The 22,906-nt window shown below is 40.0% G+C and overlaps 1 protein-coding gene across 1 annotated transcript in view; it reads right to left on the bottom strand.

Moving 5' to 3' along the window:
• nxph1 (neurexophilin 1) overlaps window positions 1–22,415 on the bottom strand; it is a 77,846-nt gene extending 55,431 nt beyond the window's left edge. Inside the window, exon 1 of the mRNA XM_080863556.1 lies at window positions 21,973–22,415. Coding sequence (XP_080719682.1) covers window positions 21,973–22,026 — 54 coding nt within the window. The 5' untranslated portion in view covers window positions 22,027–22,415. The remainder of the gene's footprint in view (window positions 1–21,972) is intronic.
• Between the last annotated feature and the right edge of the window lie 491 nt (window positions 22,416–22,906).

Here is a 22,906-nt window from a genome sequence, read left to right as displayed (position 1 = left end):
ATTTTATAAATAAATATTCAATTCAGTTTTATTTACATAGCGCCAAATCACAAGAACATTTGCCTCAAGTCACCTTATATTGTAAGGTAAAAACCCTACAATAATGCAAGGAAAACAGAGAAAATCCCAACAATTATATGGCGACAGTGGAAAGAAAAAAAATCCCTTTTAAGAAAAAGAAACCTCCAACAGAACCAGGATCAGGGAGGGGCAGCCATCTGTCGCGAATGGTTGGGGGTGAGTGGTTGAAGACAGAACAGAGGATTTAGAGATGAAAACTGCAAGCTGAAGAAGAGGGGCCTGAAATCTGAGCGTTCTGCCTCCAATTCTACTTTTAAAAACTCTAGGAAAAACAACTAAGCCCACAGTCTGAGAGCAAAGAGCTCTAATGGGGTAATATGGTACTATAAGGCCATTACGATAAGATGGGGCCTGGATTTGAAGTAGGATTTTAATTTTGACTCTGAACTCTGGATTTAAATTGCCAATGAATATTGGCAATATGATATAAGAGAAATATGCTCCAGCATTGTGGATCAACTGAAGACTTTTGATGGAGTCTTTAGGACATCCTGACAATAGTGAAAGTAGATCTAGTCCAGCCTAGAAGTAATAAATGCACGAACTGAACTAGCTTTTTAATGTTGCTCTGAGACAGGATGTTTTTAATTGTTTTGGAGATATTGTACAGATGGAAGATGGAAGCAGTCCTACATATCCTACATTTTTGTAGGATATCTTACAAAAATGTAAGATGTTCAATAGTAAGATGTTCTAGCTTTACATTGGGCTTTTTTTTATAGAGCAGGAAATGGCTTTTCAGGCTAAATATTGATCTTTTAAATTAGTGACATGCCATTCCACTCCTGCTTTCGAGTTATCTGCCTTAGGGTGTGGGTTTGAGAGTTAGGAATTATGTTCTTAGGAGAACTTGTTCTTTCCATTCTACTGACTTTTCAGGACTTGCCTGACCCTCTGCAGGTATTCTGACTACCTTCCCTCTCTTATATACCATCCGACTACACTTCTCCAGTCCGAATGACATTCCGATGTGCTAATGGTGAAGAGGTGGGCTACAATCGCTCTATTTGTCCGTGGCATCTCTTGTCAATGATCTCAATGAGGGGTTTCAGGCCTATGCAGAATAGCAGTGGGGACAGGACATCTCCTTGGTAAATCTCACACTTGATGATGATGATGATTTGTGCTATTGGCCTCTAGTCTTGTTTGCATAACACCGTTCACTGGGGTTACTTGCGTATTAGCTTTCCCACAGTGCCTTTTTCTCATTCCTTGCCCACTTTTGCCTTCTTGTTTCATCAGTGTGTCCCAGTTCCTCAACACCTGATGCGGACCTTGTTAATCCTGGCGACGTCCGAGCTAACCAAGCCTACCTCGGAGATGAGCGAGAGAGGGATAACTGAAACCATAACGGATATATATCAGCCAAGTACAGAAATTCTCCTTCAGGGTATAGAATTTTTAAAATGTCTGCTCGTGTCTTAATAATGATAGAACATCATTCATTATTGGACATTGTTGGACTGTAAGGAAATCGGTCTCCTCTCATGATTACAGAAGCATCAAAATATTATTTCCAATCCTATCCTCTCCTTTTGCTCTACTGCCACCTAAACCTGAAAGAAAAGATGAGGAAGAAAAAAGACATTGGACTCAACCTATAAAACCAGCGAGAGCACCTAAAAGAAGTCTGCTAACTCCAACACATTCAGATAATGTCACAACCCTTTTTTTCTGTAGTGGGGGAAAGTTACAACTTTATTGCATGCGCCAATAACTTAAAACTTTAAGCCAGATAGTTTTTTGTTGTTGTTGGTTTTTTAAATTTTAGCTGGGTTAAGGTTAATAAATTAGGTTTTACTGGGTAATGTGAAACTGCAGGAGACACTCAGTAGAGCCCAGCTTTATTTAGTGTTTGGGTCATCGCTCAGAAAGCAATTTTACTACAGTTTACTGTCCAGGAGAACTTCACTGCATTCCATTACTCTGTTGCTCTGGATAGTTTTTTTTCCCATAATAAATGAAATCATAATTTAACAATGACACTAGAATCAGGATGATAAATATTTCTTCACAGCATTGTAGGTATAGAGGGACATTCTAACATATGCAGTGTCTTCTACATGGTGGTGGCCAGTGCTTTCTTTTTTACAGCAATCTGCTGTGGAGAAGATGTCCCAGCAGCATACTGGGATAGAGCAGACAAACACTTTAAGAAAGCCAGCTCTGTGGTCAGGTCTGAACTTGAGACAGCCCAGCAGGCTGCAGAGAAAAGAATGCTCTCAAAGCTGAAGGTTATCAACTGCACCACCTTCAGTTAAAGACTGGCTGCACCTAAGGCTACGTCCACACGTACACGGGTATTTTTGAAAACGGAGATTTTCCGTTTTCGTTTTTAAAAATAATCCCGTCCACACGTAAACGCAGAAATGAAGAAAAACGCTGCTATGAACATGCCAAAGCAACAGGTGGCGATATATTCCTAACCGTGTAGAAATGTTGGCCAATCAGAAGTCTAGAAGCCCCGGTGGGAAATAGTAAACAATGATGGGGCATAGAAGCAGAACCGAGTCGTATGTGTGGAGGGACAGTAACTGTGTGTATATGTAAGCACTTAAACACTGCAGAGAGTAACAGTAACAGCATTGTAGAACTTCATTTCACCGAAACAATAACGTGGCGCACAGTATGACGTCAAAAAAGGCGCACACCTTTGACGCTGCGTTTTCTCCATTTTTCTCGTCCACACATAAATGCAAAAACGGAGTTTTCGAAAATATCCACCCTGGCAGGCGTTTTCAGAAATCTCAATTTTCAGTGACCGAAAATGCAGTTTACGTGTGGACGAAAGGTTCAAACGCATAGAAAAATCTGCATTTTCAAAAATACCCGTGTACGTGTGGACATAGCCTAAGTGCAAGTCTGAGCACCTCAGGAGGTCCTTTATACCAGCTGCTAAAAGACTGTGTAAAACATAATAAATATATGATTTCACTCACTTTTGTGCACATTTGTACATTAGTTATTGGTTGTATTATTTATTAAAAATACTTTTTCATGCTTTGACATTGTGTTACACAGCTATTTTCTGTACGCAAAACAAGAAAATAAAGGCTTTGGAGTGGTTTGTAAATCTATTAAAAATGTACTTCATTGATCTATCGATTAGGGGTGGAGCTGAACCCGAATACAGTATTCAGATAGGCACGAATATCGTGGGTTTTTTTACGAATACTTATTTCAAACAAATACTTACAAGAAAAACTTTATATCAAAAAGCTGAGTTTCTTTATTAGACCGCAGTGCATGCCCAGATGAGTGAGTGACGTGTAAAAGGTGAATGACACAGGCTGCTCCACACAGCAACAGAGAAGACTCGGCTGAGCGGTAAAAGACTGAACTACATCACTATTTTTGTTAAATAGATTTTTTTGTACCTTAACTGGGTTCCAGAGGCAGTTTATAACTTTAGCGAGGATCAGGAGATTAATCAATTACGCTGCATTAATGACGTCTGCAGTCGGGTGCTCTCATGTTCGCTCTGTTTACGTAGCTCTGTTAGCTTGGTAATTGGACAATAGGATGTTGACAGAGTAACGTTAAAGTTCAGTTTAAAAGGATAAAACAATGCTTCTGTAGTTGTGTCAAATTGTATGCACTTGTGGGAGTTATATGGTACATTTAAGTTACTCTGTCTTTTGCAGACAGCAAGATATAGGCTACAGGCTAGTTAACCTTAGCATAGCTTCCCGTCACTCATTAACTTAGCTGAAACTTCCCACATGGATTTGGCCAAACAGAAAAGAGTGTTGCTGCTGCTGAGCCACCTCTTGGTCCTGCACCAGCCCAAACAACTTGATCAAGTTCTGTGTGGAAGCATTTTACACTCAGTGCTGCACATGAAACCAAACTAGTATGTAATGTGTGCAAAAGTCAGATCAGCAGAGGCAGTTATATCAAACATCTGTCAACATCTGTTATGCATAATCACATGCACTTAAAGCATCGTAATCCTGGTACCCACCAGCACCACTACTAAAGAATACTCACATTGTAATGTTAATTAGAAGTGTAACGCAAAAAAACTGGATTTTTACACCTATTTTGAATTTTACTCAAATACAAATACTTTTCCCCCCTCAACAAATACAAAAACTGGCTGCTTTGCACATCTATCTATCTGTGTTTGTATGTCCAGGATATCTATCTGATATTGGTCCAATACTGACCCTGTCAGCTCCACACCTGCATGTGTAACAGGAGAAGCTACTGTGACTTCATTTATTTTTTCATTATGTATCACAGGACTCTTTTTATTTGTTAAATCTTTAATAAATATTAAAAAGTATAAGGAAAGCTGTTTAAGTCAAGTTCAAGGTTTCTTTACACATAAACACTTCCCCACAGTGAGGAAACCGATAATTAATTGATTATTATTAACACTGATATTAGATCTATACTTTGTATTGGAAGATACTCATAGCCAAAGTTTTAGGTCAGAATCCCAAAAGTTTGATCGGACTATCCCTAATAGATTTATGAGTATTAGTAGTATTTTGTTAATATGTACCAATGTTTGTAGAAAACCTTATATAAGGATTAAATTAACAGACTTGCAACACTGATACACAGACAGAGGAATTCAAAGAGCAAAATGATCAGTTTAAGAGCAAATACTGAATCAGGTCAAAATGTTTGGTTTTAAACTAATGTTTAAACACAGTTATATGGCTTACTTTCCTGCTTTCCTTGGCTCATAAGCATGGCTGTTCTAACAGCTGTGACATTCTAATTTGATGCAGCTTCAACAAAGGTTTCTCACTACCACTGGGAAAACTGAATGTATTCCTAAGGGTCCAACCCAAATCTCCCGGTTCATACATATTCCCAACGCATCACAACTACTGCACCAGTCTGCTTGCTGTCCACTCTCACAGACAAGAACATACATGTCTTTAGCAGATCATCATGGTGGGGCTGCTCTCTGCGTCCTGAGCTGTTCATGTTTTAAGTAATGACTTGTGAAGCCTGACAGATCGGCCGTGCTCTCTCGGCGCTTCGGACACACCGCTTAGAGAGGTGAGCAAATCCATCAAAGCGACAGGATGAATTAGTGCAGAGACACCTCACTACCTGTTCAGAGGAACTCCCATCAGCAGTAATTGATTTTATAAATGCTGTAGCATACACAGAATGAGAGATAAAGGTAGCGGCACAATGCTGTGTGCCAGAAACTGCCCTTTTTTGCTCTGTAAAGTTTCCCAAACCTTACAGAGAAACATTACAATACAAGGAACATGCGCTAAAGAGGACTTGCTTATCTTTAGTTCAACACTTTAAGACGTTTTTTTCTACTTTGTATTATGTTTGTTGCTATTGCTAACTGAAATATTTTGATTATGGATTTCGAAAATGCATCAATCAAATGAATATTCTCAAGTTGCTGCTAAAACAACTAAGTAACCCTGGAAAAAAGTAGCTCTCCATGTGAAAAAATGATAATGGATATTTGTATCGACGGGGGCATGTGTTGGAATGCCCCTTTTTTGATGGAAATGAAAATTATTAAGCTGCAAAGGGCTGAATTCAAAGACACCCCAAAAATCAAAGTGAAAAACTGTCATGGCAGGCTAATCCATTTGGCTGAAATTTTATAGCAGAAATTTAAAATGGCACTCAGTATTTTGTATGCCCCCCATGCGCTTGTTTGCATACCTAACAACCTCAGGGCATGCTCCAAATGAGATGATGAATAGTGCCCCTCCTTCCAGAGCTGGATCATCATATCACTTATGACCAGTCTGATGTCCAACCTTCCTTTAATTCATTATATTTTTATTTTATTGTGAGCAGTGTGGTTTGAAAGAGCTTTTTTTTTAGCTTTACAGTAAAGTAACATATAAGACATACGACAACAGTAGCTGGTATCTCACAACAAAACACAATTAGGCAAAATGCCAATGTCCGTCTCGGCCACTGTGTTCAATGTGGTGGGGTCACATGGTAGCTTCCACAAACCACCCATTCCTACATATTTTTAATGGATGAATTCTAAGAGAATTGAAAAGGAAATGAAATGAAAATTTATGAGAATGAACTAATTTGTTGGAAGATGTAATTGCAGTGTAATCAAACTATTTTGCTGAGTGTAACATTATTTTTGATGTATTTATTATTTTTAGTGTACTATACTTTAAGTTTGAATCTCCTTTAAGCACAAAATACACAAATTACACATACACACATACTCATACTAACACACGTGCTAACACAGCAGCCCGTGACTTTTCCAGGAACCATGCCCATGTAGCCCCTCTGTGGCCAGCATAGGCACGTGACACAGCATGTGATTAGGTCCAGCACACAAGCCGACTTTGAAGAAACTCAATAAAAGCCGATGAGGAAGCCGTCTTGAATAGTGACCAAGATGGACATCAACATTTCATCTTGCATTCTGCATTTCATGTCCCTCTCTTCCACCATTCCACGTCGTCCTTATCTTCCTCACCGTGGCCTTCTCATGTCTGGGCAGCTGACAGCATGTCCGAGTCCAGCAATGTTCGATCCACTTTCTTGAAAGTTTCTAGTTTCTAGTTACATTCTAGTCATCTGGATGTAACGTTTTCAGTGAGTGAAACATTTTGTCGCGTTTTTGTGCTATATGGCAAACAATGAGGGGAAATACATCTGATTGCAGGAAAGGAATATTTGAAGTCAGGGGTCATCTTGATAAGAAGTTATTCATGTGGCTCTGAGAGTGTGGCGAATAGAAAGTCAGAAGAGGAGATAACAAGACAAGGAGTCTGAGAGTCGATAAATAAGGAATAGAGATAAGCAAGGAACAGAAGGTCCCCTGCTCTACTTCCTTTAAAGGATGAATATCATTGTGCTGACTGACAGCTGTCAGCCACAGAAAAACACTCCTCATACCTGTTTTTTCTCCCCTCTGCTGTGACTGGAAGCCATTCAGAGGCAATCAAATCTAAAAATCAATATGGCCACAATCTTCAGGGCTGCAGTAAGTAATGAAGCACTGTCATTTGCTGCAATGGGGACCTGATAAGGACAATCATTGGCCTATTCCATCACAACAGCCCTTTGCCCCACATAGCAAAAGGGACACAAATGTCTTTGCCTGTAATGTATTGATTAATGAAGCAGTATAAACAACTTTTAAGTGTGCAGTGACATTGATTTTATCATTCCATTGCACTGAATAATTTTTTTATACTGTGCAACAGTGCCACCCTGGGGTGTGTGTGTGTGTGTGTGTGTGTGTGTGTGTGTGTGTGTGTGTGTGTGTGTGTGTGTGTGTGTGTGTGTGTGTGTAGTTTCATATTAATGGAGAGAGACAGGATATCCACCACTTGCACAGATCTCAGGAGGGGATTTCGGTGCACTCCTCATTACAGAAATTCCATAAAGGGATTAGGATTTTGGGCTGCCACTTGGCAACTCAAAGCTTTGGCTCCCTCCACAGATTTCCCTTAGTATTTTGCACACTAGCTAGGCAACTGCATGACCTTGACATGCATCTTTTTTGTCACTCCTTTGTTACCTTAGTGGTATGTTTTGAGTCATCGTTGTACTTGAAAACCCATTTTCAGTGTTCTGATTGACGGATTCTTATCCTAGTTTTCATAGTACACGGCCTGGTTCATTGGCCCGTCAATGTGACGAAGTTGTCATGTACCCTCAGCAGAAAAACAAACCCAAAGCATAATGTTTCCTCCTCTGTGCTTAATGTGGGGATGGTGTTCTTTGGGTTATATTCAGCATTCTTCCTCCAAACCAGGTGGGTCGAGCTGATACAATAAAGTTTGATTTTGGTTTCATCTGACCACAGTGCTTTCTCCCAAGCCTTCTCTGAATCATTTCAATATTCACTGGCAAAATGAGCCTGCACATATGCCTTTTTGAACACAGGACACTTGTAGGCACCGCAAGATTTCAATCCATTTTGGTGTTGTTTTACAAATTGTATTCTTGGTGACGGTGGACATCTTGCATCTTGAGATCCTGCATGGATGATAGATAGATAGATGAGATGGTACACACACACACGCACACACACACACACACACATATATATATATATATATATATATATGTATAACACCCAGCACGCCCCTGCGGGCGGTTTATCCTTCAAGCTCGGGTCCTCTACCAGAGGCCTGGGAGCTTGAGGGTCCTGCGCAGTATCTTAGCTGTTCCCAGGACTGCGCTCTTCTGGACAGAGATCTCCGATGTTATTCCCGGGATCTGCTGGAGCCACTCGCCTAGCTTGGGAGTCACCGCACCTAGTGCTCCGATTACCACGGGGACCACCGTTACCTTCACCCTCCACATCCTCTCGAGCTCTTCTCTGAGCCCTTGGTATTTCTCCAGCTTCTCGTGTTCCTTCTTCCTGATATTGCTGTCATTCGGAACCGCTACATCGATCACTACGGCCGTCTTCTTCTGTTTGTCTACCACCACTATGTCCGGTTGGTTAGCCACCACCATTTTGTCCGTCTGTATCTGGAAGTCCCACAGGATCTTAGCTCGGTCATTCTCCACCACCCTTGGGGGCATCTCCCATTTTGACCTCGGGACTTCTAGGTTATACTCGGCACAGATGTTCCTGTACACTATGCCGGCCACTTGGTTATGGCGTTCCATGTATGCCTTGCCTGCTAGCATCTTGCACCCTGCTGTTATGTGCTGGATTGTCTCTGGGGCATCTTTACACAGCCTGCACCTGGGGTCTTGCCTGGTGTGATAGACCCCAGCCTCTATGGATCTTGTACTCAGAGCTTGTTCTTGTGCTGCCATGATTAGTGCCTCTGTGCTGTCTTTCAGTCCAGCTTTGTCCAGCCACTGGTAGGATTTCTGGATATCAGCCACCTCCTCTATCTGCCGGTGGTACATACCGTGCAGGGGCCTGTCCTTCCATGATGGTTCCTCGTCTCCCTCCTCTTTCTTGGGTTTCTGCTGCCTGAGGTATTCACTGAGCACTCGGTCAGTTGGGGCCATCTTCCCAATGTATTCTTGGATGTTCCTTGTCTCATCCTGGACTGTGGTGCTGACACTCACCAGTCCCCGGCCCCCTTCCTTCCGCTTAGCGTACAGCCTCAGGGTGCTGGACTTGGGGTGAAACCCTCCATGCATGGTCAGGAGCTTTCTTGTCTTTATGTCAGTGGCTTCTATCTCCTCCTTTGGCCAGCCTATTACCCCAGCAGGGTACCTGATCACGGGCAGGGCGTATGTGTTGATGGCCCGGATCTTGTTCTTACCATTCAGCTGACTCCTCAGGACTTGCCTGACCCTCTGCAGGTACTTGGTGGTTGCAGCCTTTCTAGCGGCCTCTTCATGGTTCCCATTTGCCTGCGGGATCCCCAGGTACTTGTAACTGTCCTCTATGTCTGCAATGTTGCCTTCTGGTAGTTCAATCCCCTCAGTTCTGACTACCTTCCCTCTCTTTGTTACCATCCGACTACACTTCTCCAGTCCGAACGACATTCCAATGTCATTGCTGTATAGCCTGGTAGTGTGGATCAGTGAATCGATGTCTCGTTCACTCTTGGCATACAGCTTGATGTCATCCATGTACAGGAGGTGGCTGACAACTGCTCCGTTCCGTAGTCGGTATCCGTAGCCAGTCTTGTTAATGATCTCACTGAGGGGGTTCAGGCCTATGCAGAACAGCAGTGGGGACAGAGCATCTCCTTGGTAGATCCCGCACTTGATGGTAACTTGTGCTATGGGCTTGGAGTTGGCCTCTAGTGTTGTACGCCACATCCCCATTGAGTTCCTGATGAAGGCTCTTAGGGTCCCATTGATCTTGTACAATTCTAGGCATTCCAGTATCCAGCTGTGGGGCATTGAGTCATAGGCCTTCTTGTAATCAATCCAGGCAGTGCACAGGTTGGTCAGTCTGGTCTTGCAGTCTCGGCTGATTGTTCTGTCTACCAGTAGCTGGTGTTTTGCACCTCTGGTATTCTTGCCAATTCCTTTCTGTGTCCCGCTCATGTATTGACCCATGTGCCTGTTCATCTTAGCCGATATGATGCCTGACAGGAGCTTCCATGTAGTACTGAGGCAGGTTATTGGTCGGTAGTTGGAGGGGACCGGTCCCTTCTTGGGGTCCTTGGGGATCAGGACCGTCCGGCCTTCAGTTAGCCATTCCGGGTGTCTCTCGTTAACTAGCAGCTGGTTCATTTGTGCTGCCAGACGCTCGTGGAGTGCAGTCAGCTTCTTCAGCCAGTAGGCGTGAACCATGTCGGGCCCTGGTGCTGTCCAACTCTTCATACTGGAGACCCTTTCTTGGATATCTGCCACTGTGATGGTTACTGGACCCTGTTCAGGGAGGTCGCTGTGGTCTGCCCTCAGATCCACTAGCCACTGAGCATTGCCGTTATGGGTTGCATCCTTCTCCCATATGCTCTTCCAGTATTGCTCCGTCTCCAGCCTTGGTGGTGCTGTTCTCTTATTGTTCCCTTGCCACTGAGAGTACACCTTTGCTGGTTCTGTGGAGAACAGCTGGTTTATTCTCCTGCCTTCTATCTCTCTGGTGTACCTCCTCAAGCGGCTGGCCAAGGCTGTGAGTCTTTGCTTGGCAAAGGTATGGACAGCTTGCTGTATTTCTTAGGCACCTTATTTGTCGCACCTTTCTGCAACTCTGTTAGTTGGCTAACCTCCCTCCGTGCTACTTTGATCTTGCCCTCTAGCCTCCTTCTCCATGGAGGGTACTGCCCCTTGTGGCTGTTCAACTTGTAACCAAGCATCTCACTGATCACTGCTGCCGTATTGTAGATCAGCTTGTTAGTGTCGGTAATTGTGGTTGTAGGTATTGCCCGTAGTGCTGCATTAACATCATCTAGCAGACCTTCTGAGGGTACTTCACGTAATCTTGGTAACCGGCTACGGGGGATCCAGGTTTCAAGCTTGGCCATGATCCTATTTTTCAGGTCAGTTCCTCTCGCACTCAACGATCCTTCTCCTATCGCACTTGGGGCTATGTACCCAATCTCGGGTGGGGGTGATGATATCTCCCCCCTGACCTGGCGTCCTGACTCCTCCTTGCCGTAGCATTTGTGTTGTACCTCGTCAATCTCTAGCTGTGAGAGCAGTCCCTTCTTTCGAATGTTGGAACACTGAGCTACTAGTTGTTTCGCCGTCATTGTGGATGTTGGGTATCGAAGAATCCATAGGTCCCTCATCCTATTCATGTAGCCCCTTCCGCCGGGGTTACTTGCGTAGTAGCATTCCAACAACGCCCTGTTTTCGTCCCTTGCCCACCGATGCCTTCTTGTTCCAGTAGCCCACTTTTCGTCAGGGTGCCCTGGTTCCTCAACACCTGACGCGGACCTTGTTGATCCGGGCGACGTCCGAGCCGGCATGCCTTCATATTTATCTGTCTCGCTCATGTCTGCGGTAGGCTTGCTTAGCATAGGGGGTCTAGCCTTAGGACCCTTACTGGATACAGACGCCCCAGGCAGGAATCGAACTTGCGATCCTCTGTTCCAAAGGCGTGTAGTTTAACCACTACGCTATCCAGCTGCTGATATATATATATATATATATATATATATATATATATATATATATATATATATATATATATATATATATATATATATATATATATATATATATATATATATATATATATATATATATATATATATATATATATATATATATATATATATATATATCTTTTATGGCACAAACATGCAATTGCAAGCCCACATGCGTAGTACACTCATAAAGAAATGCAGCACATGAAGAAATGTAAATGTTTTAAAACTTAATCTTGGACGAACAGGAGAGAGCTTTTCTCTGGTTACAGAAGCAGATAAATGATTGCTGACACAGAATGTTATCGACACATTTACATTTGTTTTGAAATTCACAAGTAGCATCATGTTTTAAAACTAGCTGCACAAGCTGGTGAATGACCTCGTTTTAGTTTCAAAGACACATTGAGGGCTACTTCCCAAAGTCTGACTTGCATACGCTCATCTGTTCAGTGTACTCGTCAGTCATGCTGGTTACCAGAAACACTAAATTACAGTTAATTGAATGATTAAACTGAGTTTGCACTGCAAAAACTTGTCAATGATATGGGTGTTTAAATTCTTCATTACCAAACTGAACTAATGTAACTTATAGGTGAAATAGTGTGTCAATAAAATTCAGCCTAGAGGGCACAGTGATTTCACCCAGACGCACATCCTGGAATCCATGATGTCAGTAAAAGCACAGTTAAAAATGTCAAGTTTGAGAGCATGATTAACATAATTACCTCGTGGGCCGTAAACATTACCTTCAGATGGCACCTCCCAGCTACAATAGTGTAGAGAGACAGCTGTGTCATATTTCACTGCCATATTGGATTTGTGTTCAAGTTGCACAACCCAGCCATATATGAGCCTCTCTGCACACTTCATTGAGACAGTGCTACACTTCTTGTGCCTTTTAAAAAAAAAAGTTTATTTATTGCTTCCCTTGAAGCCGGCCACAGTTGAATTGATATGTCAGTTTTGTTTTTCTTCTCTTTTGTTTCCATTTAAAAGTTTCTTGAATTTTTTTTGAATACAGAATGTTTATTTGTTGTCAGTTTATTTGTGTGGTTGTTACACAAGGATTTAATGTAGTTGAACCTATACAGAAGAAATGATATAGTGTATGTTCGGCATTTTGTTGAAGACTTAGAGAGAGAGAATTTGTTTTTAATTTACTAAATTTTTAATGTAAATTATTTATTTGGAACTGACCAGATAAGTTCAGTTTTTCATTTTCTGTGTGTTCTTCTATAACACTTCTGTTTTTCAAATGTTAAAAATAAAGATTTACATTTATCATACATACCTATGAAATGTAAACTATAGATAAAAGATAACATAGAATATAGCAATGATAATTTGACAGCACATTTTCTATGGTTAACTTTTGACAGAAAATAATAAATCAAATTGAAATCAAAGTTAAACTTTCTCAGGTTTTCTCAGGAATAAAAAGAAGCCTTTAAGCATCATAGTAATCAGAGTTATATTGTTAAATATATTGTTACAAAACAAAAAAAATAAACCAATAAATAAAACATTTTCTCTTGTGCCTTACACAAAGACTGACAATTTATTGTTCCATCTAAAGAAATAAATAAATCTATGTCATCTGTTGACAATTGTGTAGTGTGCTTTTCCTCAGATGCATATTATTTCAACCTGTTTGCTGAGAGTGACAGTGACAGCACAAACAGTCCATTCTGATAGACATGTGGTATTGAGGACAAATTGGAATAATGTACTCATGAAGCAGCCTCTTCCCTTTATCCTTTTCCTCTTCTTCTCCATAACTCTTCTCTTGTTTCATCTGTACACTACAGAAACTGAACCAAGGGTTTCAAAAGCAGTTCTGTTGTGATTGGAGATTAAATGCCAGGGTTTTGCTTTGATTCAATATAAATACTGGAGAAGAATAATAGATATAGATATAATATCCCATGAAAAGCAGTCTCGTTTAGAATCATTAACTGAACCTTAAGAACTTTTGATTTTTCTCCTCTTAATAATTGTGATGATTAAGTGTGATTGATTAAAATATCCTTGAACAGGACTTGAAACACTACACATATAAAGGTTAATTTACACCATTTACACGACAGCTCTCAGAAACTGACACAGATGTAACTCTGTCTGTGAAGCTACATTTGAGTGCTTCAAGTTTAAAAACATGTTTAGTGCCATCTTCTGTCAGTACGGAACATTACAACACCTCGTTGGTTGGTTGGTTGGTTGGTTGGTTGCGGTCAATAGGCATATATTAATTTATGTTAGCTAACTAATAACAGAACCAATAATCAACGATATGCTGTCCACTTTCACTCTGTCTCTTTAGCAGTAAGTGGTTTCCGAACCACCAGTGGAAGGCTGGCTCCAAAGTTGTAAAGTTTCCAAAGTTTACAGATGATTCGGTTCATGAATTCACGATTGCAGTAGACATGCTCAGGAGTGAGGCTTGCTCTGATCTTCCAGATGATGTTCCCAGCCGCTGATAACCACACTAAAGATGCTCTCTGTCATGACTTCAGCCGTTTGAGAGGTGCATGAGCCTCTTTGCAGGAAAAACTCCGGAAGCGGAGATAAGAGTTACTGAAATAATCATCTAATCAAAACAAGAAATTGGCAGATTAGTCAGCTACCAAAATGATCTTTGGTTGCAGCCCTACTATTGGGTATAGATAAAAGTATTCTTAAGGACAGTGATAGTTGTTGCTAATTAATTTATAATTCTTGGAAAGGTTCTTATCCACACCAGCAAATTCTCACTCCAAAATACTAAATTTAACACCTCCTAAATGGTAAATGGCCTGTATTTGTGTAGCACTTTACTTAGTCCCTATGGACCCCAAAGCGCTTTACACTACATTCAGTTATCCACACATTCACACACTGGTGATGGCAGCTACATTGTAGCCACAGCTGCCCTGTGTGCAGCCTTAATGGCAAAGTTCAGAAAAGAGTATCTAAGCTTAAGAAATGAAATATGTTGTAATTAAAACCCTTGAGTATTATATCATGTTTTACATATTGTGTATTATATGTTCAATTTTTTTCTCTTCTTCTCTTTTTTCTTGCTTGTTCATTAATCTGTCTGTGCTATGTGACTCCCACTACATTTCCCTTTCTACCCACCAGGTAGCACACCATTATGTATAAACTAGCTCAACTTCAATAACCCTAAAAAGAAACCTGCTGTTGTTTCTGTCATTATTTACATCCAAAGTGATTTGAGAGATCTATGTATTCTTTATTTGCTGTTTATTTATCCTTCAGTCAGAGCATGGTATATCATCTTTTGACGGAAACTGGCTAGCTCATTAATTTATATGATACTCACACATTCACATTATATCACATTATATCTGCCTGCATCTATATCTATTTCTCTTTGTTGCTGGCAGAATTGGAAGCTTGATATGGTTAAAGGACTTACCTCTAAATATAAACAATTAGCACACCATGGTGTTTTGATTTCCATAACTGATTACCGATGATATCAAAGTTAAGTACGAGTTGTCATTATGAGACCAGTTAATCCGATAGTTCAGTGGATGAGTACCCTGTGGACAGTGGAGCTTTGTACTGGATAAATGGGAGACTTAAAAATGGGAAAACAACTTTTTTAATTTGAAGACTTCCATTTGATTGGACTATTTTGTGAAGAAGAGTGAGTTAGGATTATTAAGGGTTAATTGATTCAAATGGTTTACTCACAATGTGGTTGTGTCAAAGGTTGCTTAACACATTTGTTTGTTTGTTTTTCTAATAAGTTTAGGAGTGTCTTAGAGGTTTAATAAGTTGTAATATAGAAAACAGCTTAAAAATAAAAATCTCTACTGACTTTGAGATGAACACAATTCTTTAACAGCTCCTTAGATTTTACACTGTTAAGTAAAATCCTCCCTGATTTTGCTGTAATGATTTCACACAAATAGTGCAATAATGTCAAGCAATATATGGGGCTAATCCCAAGTTTTGAGAGCACACATAGGTATTCATCACTCACTCACTTTTTTCACAAGTCATCTATACATGTGTCTGCAGTGAAGTGACAGCACCCACATACTCGAGCACTGTATCCCAACAGGATGGAAAGATCTAAAGTAGAAGATAACGGACATGGCTCGTAATTCCCATCAGTGGATGCTGTGACTGCTGGACTGTGCAGCAGACAAGAGCTCAGATGGCAGATCCATCACTGCCGAGGCAGTGGAGGGAAGCATCCCCCCCCAGCACAAACACACACACGCAGCCATTTTAACTATTTCCACCACTTCTCCTCTTCCTTCTGCTTTTATCCTTTTATTTTCTATATATTAAAGATATATATATATATATATATATATATATATATATATATATATATATATATATATATATATATATATATATATATATATATATATATACATATAAAACTATAAACTATAAAACTAATCTATAAAACTTTAAACTCTTAATACATTTTAAACTTGGAATACTTTGAAATGTGTTTATTATAATAAAATAAATCATTATAAATCATTTGTATAGATAAAGTTAATCTATTATAATAATATAATAAATAATAATAATAGTAAAAATGACACACCAAATTGCATATTCTCCTGCTTTCATCCGAGATTTCTGTCTAGAAGAACACTGTCCTTGGAAGAGCAAGGACCCTCAAGCTGCCAGGCCTCTGGCAGAAGACCTGTGCTCAAGGATGTATGTGTATATATATACATATATATAACACAAGTAACGAATAATGTTGACTTCAGTTTGCTACTGAAATTGAAACTGAAACATTTATTTTAAATAATTGATAGTTCTGTACATGCAGATCTTTCACTGGTCATCATGGCTGCTGTTTGTTTTCGCATTGATTTTATTAAACCATTAACAGCTTGTTTTGTTGTTTTTCTACTGTGAATGACCTGGCAGCAGAAGAGATGCATCTAACAAACAGGTATGATGCTGTATTCACCATTTATAGCTCTGTGACATGAGCTCCTGGATGCTGGGCCCAAAAAACCATCAACAAATCTGAATCAACCCAAGTGAAACAGTTTTCAGTTTGAGTGCTGTAGGTTTGTGCTATCTCTTTAGCTGCAATGAACCAAACACATGGCAGACTCCAGAGTTACATGAATACCTGGAAATGTAAAGCAGGTGGAATGAGGTTATCTAGTCCCTTCTTTCCTTTAGAAACACTTTGCTTCATGGGCTGCTTCAAAGTGCTGCTATCAAGGTGTCACACACTTCGCCATAAAAGGATTGCTCTATGTGGAGAGGGGAGCAAGTGCTGGGTGGGGGGTGGGTTGAGGCTTCCCTCAGGATCAAACCCAGGTCGTAAGCAGGGCTGGATTTTTCAGAACAACACCCTTCAACGATCAGCTCCAGCTTTAACCTTTGAACTGCGAACACGATTGAAAATCTGGAGCAATGCAAGGAGCAGAGAATAGAGGCTGTAGTCATTAATCACACACTCTTACCATTTCAAACATAATGCACTAGCAACACACACACACACACACATTGACAATACTACCATTTTCTATGGCTGCAAAGTCTGCGGGGCTGTTGTGGGAATATTTAAGGTTGATTCCTCTCTCCTTTAACATCAACAGAGATGCAAATCTAAGGCACATATCCCTCATTTGCCCTCATCTGGATGTGAATAATCATCCCTGGATGGTGCATGCAGAGAAAAGAAATAAGCAACGGACTTAAGTGCCGATTCCACGCACCACAGTAGGTGCGATTACCACTGACTTTATGGTAAAACACCAAGGTCAAGTGCTGTTTTGACTGTTTGTGGGAGAAAACTGTCTGAGCTCAGACAATCCGGAACTCACAGGCAGGATCACAGAGGTTACAGTTCATGCAGTGTGAAAACTGAGTCTCCTTGATGCATCAATTTAAAGTTCTACACAATCAGTCTGCCTGCCCAGATGCACAGCAGTGTCCTGATTGAAGGTCAAAGGTGAACTCCACACATGAGGTTCCAAGATTATTTTCTAGTTGTTTTAGCATGGGCCTTACATATACATACATATATATATATATATATATATATATATATATATATATATATATATATATATATATATATATATATATATATATATATATATATATATATATATATATATATATAACAACAATGATTTATCACAAGATCTTGTGATTTGTATGATATTCATTTAAAGATGTAAAACTGGCTCCAATATATAAAATAGACTAAATTCTCCAATAACCATTTCATTACCACTGCTGAATGTCATTTTAATGGTTGATAGACATAAAAATGAAAATACTGTCCTGTTTGACTAATAAACCGATGCAGCCTAATATCTCAAACGTAGAATAAAATAAACTTGTAAGGCAAAAGTATTAGATTGGTCATTCATAAATTTCATGAAGTAATTCATAAAGAATTTGATATATTTAGGCTTGAAAATAATTATGAAAAAGTGAGTCATTTATTTGCGAGCTTTCTTTATGTATTATTTAAAACTGACCTAAACTGACCATAGATGTATATTAATGCTACATGAATGTGGCTTGTACTAAAGCCCTTCAAGTGGTCAGTAAGAATACAAAAGGACTATATAACGGACTAAATAATAAAGGACTAAATTCCCACAAAACCTACAGAAGCACTCTTCAACCTCTCCGAAAACAAATGGAACGTTTTTCCGAACAATCCAAACCTCCTCGTGAATCTTCACATTGCAAACCCCTGATGTAGATGAAATAATTCACAGCAGCTGGTGACTAGTCACTAAAGACTCAGTGGAGTCACTAAATGAAAACCAGTGAGTGTAACAGAGCTGGGTAGCTGGGCTGAGCTGAGACCACTAAGGCAGCGGCAGGAACAGCAGCAGTGGGGGAATTGCATTGTTGTTATCTGAGACTGAACTCTGAGCCCTTTTGTACTTGGCTCTTTCCAGCAGCCAAGCTCTCATAGCTCTAAAGTGACGCCTCCATGCTGCTTTAAAAGCTAAGTAGCACAAAGGTTGAAGAAGGAACTGAGAGAAATGTTCACTTAGTCGACATCTGGACTGAAAAAGGAAAGCTTCACACATTCAGCAGCTCTTACTTGATGACCACACAATGCACTTGTCCACTTGTGTGTATGTGTGTATTTATCTTCAGTTGCACAGCATGTGGGCATTTACAAGAATCCATTTGCTATATAATTCAATTAATGCTGGCCCGCTCTTGATTTAAGCTTCAAACAGCTCAACGAAAGTATATTGGGGTTTTTTTTTTTTGTTGTTGTTTTGTTTTGGGTTTTTTTTGGGGGGGGGGGGGGGGGGGGATTATAGAGGAATGTAGATGTGAAGTTTGTGCTGAGAAGGGGGTCAGGAGAACGGTGGAGGTAGTGATAAAAGGCTGGTCACACTGTGTAAGGTGTGCTGTAGTCATCACAGTGGGACTTTCTTTCCTGCCTCCCATACAGACAGTTTGACATTGTAGGATCCAATGCACTGGTTTATAATAACACTTTAATAGGACTACGACGACTGGTGCCAATGGGACCACTGCATCCTTTAGTCCCAAGGGTGAGAGGGAAGGGAGCAGGGGATTGGGGGGCAGTAGCAGTGGTGACAGTGGGAGTTACAGACCCGAAAGACCTCACTGTCTGACAGTATCCTGTCTCGAGGCCAGTTTGGTATTTAAGCTGTTGTCAGTGACTCAAATCCTTAAATCTCTCATGTTGTCAGAATTTCTATCTATTAACTATAAAAATAAGTACAAGACAAACTGATGAGATCATCCAACCACAAAAAAGAGTCACTACAGCATCAAATAATAATACAACATGAGACAAAATTAAAATAAATAGAATGTTCCAGCAAGATAATAAGATCATTACCACAAGAGGAAAGATTGTGTAATTAATATAATATAATATAATATAATATAATATAATATAATATAATATAATATAATATAATATAATATAATATAATAACGGGCATAGGTGAGGTCCCTGAATTGCATAAGTGGACAATAAGGATGGGTGTGTAGACATATTTAAACAGTAATGAAGAAACTATGACACTTTAATGAAATGAATGCACTGTAATTAAATATAGTTTTAGATTACCGTTTCATAAGGTGTCAAAGAAAGACAGAATGAAGCTTCAAAATATTATCCATAACAACTGTTTAAATAAATCAATGTGAACACTACACTTACATAAATAATTGTAATAATAAGATGGAAATAAGACGCGTGAAAATTAAATAGTGGTCATTTTAAGTAAAAGTTCTGCTGTGTCTTACATGTGCAGCGGTTTACCTAGACTGTGTTGTTATCAGGGTCAAGGCACAGCTCTCAGACAAGAGGCTTAAGCAGAGACAAGAGCCTTTAACACAAAATAAAACCATCAAAGTTCAGCTCTAATCCTCGTTGCGGTGGATAAGGCTGATAGTTAACGGGCTCTATTATAAGCTCTGCTTATCCTAGCCGAGTTGTCGGTGTGTGTGTGTGTGTGTGTGTGTGTGTGTGTGTGTGTGTGTGTGTGTGTGTGTGTGTGTGTGTGTGTGTGTGTGTTCATTCCATACTCAATTCAACATGCCAAACAGGATTTATTGTACTGTGAATTGACATTACCATTCCACAATATTTAAAAATGGATATTGTGGAATGTGTGACAATTCTACAATAAATTCACAATCTTTTTTAATTACTATAACTGATACCATGCCTCAAAATTTGAAACAGAAACAGGACAAGGAAATATTAAGGGGGGATTTCAGAGAGTACTCCCCAAAGATTGGAGTCCACTTGCAAATTAATGTCAAGAAGAGAATGGTGTCAAAAAGTGGTCACACAACACAGGCTTCTAAGTTTAGTTCACAGTGAACATTTCAATTTGAATTTTAAAATAATCTTGTGTTTAGGCCTGTTATATTTCCTGTGAAGTCTCCGTGTTTCTGTGTATGCTTCAGAGTGTGCGCTCAATGATTTCAGCACCTTGGCCAGCTCCCCTCCGAAACATGTTTCCCCTATATTTTATTTTATTTTATTTTAAATAAATGAGTCGTGTATTTTGGGGAAGGGGGGGAAGGGGGGGGGGGGGGGTGTGTGTGGATACGACCCATAATACCGCCGCAAAACTGATACACAGATATTATCCGGGACAAAGAAAGGGAAAGTTACTTAAATACGGCTGTGTGTTTAGTTAGTAGGTCATTGTTTATTTAAAACAAACAAACCAAAAAGAATTATGATTTCTTAATGACTACAGCTGTTTTCAGAGAACCTGAAATTACCCCGTGAATGCTCTGCTTCAATGAAACGGAATATTGTCTGCAATATATATATGTAACTCCACTGTTATGGCATTTGCTCGGCTAAATTAAAGAGTTATAGAAGACGAAGAAAAAAATGAAATAGAATCAAATTTATGTTTCCACTTTTTGTTTTCTCAAATTATACGAAATATCAGGCCCGAGAATAAAGCTTATATCTCGCTCTTTTCCAAGTAGACAATCATCAACAGTTTGTTAAATCACGTTTGTGCGGCCAGATGAGCCTAAATCAGTATTGGTTTTGTTTGTTTGTTTGTTTGTTTGTTTGTTTGTTTATTGTTTGTTGTTTGTTGTTTTGTTTTGTTTTCTTGCTATCTCAAAATAAAAACCCCACTTATGACTAGACTTGTATTATATTAACCCGAAGCTGAATTGCGTCTTTTCAAGCTAACACGTTGTTAGTTTTTTGCGAAATACATTTCAGTTGTTTAATCTGCTCACAGGATTTATTTATTTATTTATTTATTTATTTATTTATTTATTAAGTAGCTAAAGAAATCATTCTAAAGTATGCAGAAAAGCTCATTTGTCACATTTCTCAAAACCGATCCCAAACTCCAACTTCCGTCTCTCGTTGCTTTCCAGCCTAAGAGGCTCCACAGTTTGCGTAAGACGACCCGACTGATCGGGAGTTTTGGTTTGTTAGGGCGCCCTCATGAGACATTTCTACTGCTGTGTCTGTCTGCAATCGAACATGTAGGTGTTACAATTTGTACCTGTTCAAAATGAAAAGTATAATTTTAAAACATACCATGTAATATATTTGAGGGAATTTCCTTCGCGCATATTACGCACAGCGAATTTGAGCGTAAGGCACACCCGTCACAAGTCCTACTGTTCCATAGTTATAATAAAGTGTGTATCTAAACTTTGAATTCCACTTCTATACTTTAAGCAGTGCAATATAAGGTGGAATCCCCCGAACAGTCGCCAGTCTCACCGCCAATGTAAATGCATTTGGAGTACGCACGCTTGAAAGGGTAACAGACCTCACACAGTGTGGAAACAACAACAAACACGGCTTTTCTTCTTCCTGACAGAATAAAACCGAAGTGCAGAAAAGTTGAACTAGAAGAAAAATCTAACTCACCAGGTAAAGCGCAGGCGTCAGAAGGAACACGGCGCACCAACACGTCACCTGCATCCTCCCGGAGCTCAAACTTCCACTAATTTCCCTCGGATGGTAGTTTCGGCTTTGACGACCATAAATCCACCTTGTATCCACTTCACAGCACAATCAAGCCCATCAGCTGCCCAGGCAACAAGGAAACAACGAACCCCATGGCAAGAGAACAAAGCAGAGAGTTGCAGATTGGGAACAGGATCGATCGGCCGGTGAGGCTGCTGCCGCGGCTTGACGTTAGAGGGACCAGGTAGCGACAACCAGCGCTTACTTAAGAGTTAATCCAGGTAGAGGGAGCAGGAGGGTCATAGTTGTGAGCACGTTCAGGTCTTGACTGTCTAATGGACAGCACGCTCAGCGGTTGGAGCGTTCCGATCTGAAAGGAATGGCGAGGCTTTCTGCTTTATAACGCGCTGCTACAACACAACCAGGGAGACTCTCGCTCTAGGGGGGAGGGACGAGATGAGGGGGAGCAAAAAAGGCAGGGGGGAAAATAACGGGAGTAAATTCCAAGATGTAGTGAGGAAACATTAAGTTTCCCTCTCTCGTGTTTTGTAACAGAGGCTTGTGGAGAAAATGCTGGTTACCTTGGTTGTGGTTTGTGCGTCTGATATAGATGAATGAGCTGACATTCTGAACTATGATGCCAATAACTTTAGGCAGCCCCCCTTCAACAAGGGAGCCTCAAACCTAAACAAACAGAGCACTGTAGCTGTTGTTTATAATTTCCCCTTTTCCTGTATATTTGCTGTTAGCAGTCTTCTTTAAAAAGATTTTCAACCACTGTTCAACACCCATCCTGTTTATTTAAATGCAATTTAAATTCAAGCATGGCAACAACACAAAAATCAACATGAAAAAGGGACCAAAACTACTTTGACTGAACAAATTAAAAGTTAAA

This window comes from Rhamphochromis sp. 'chilingali', assembly GCF_963969265.1.
Source record: "Rhamphochromis sp. 'chilingali' genome assembly, chromosome: 17".
In the NCBI taxonomy this organism is placed as follows: domain Eukaryota; kingdom Metazoa; phylum Chordata; class Actinopteri; order Cichliformes; family Cichlidae; genus Rhamphochromis; species Rhamphochromis sp. 'chilingali'.
The sequence above is the reverse complement of the archived record's forward strand: the minus strand, read 5'-3'. Positions and strand labels throughout refer to the sequence as shown.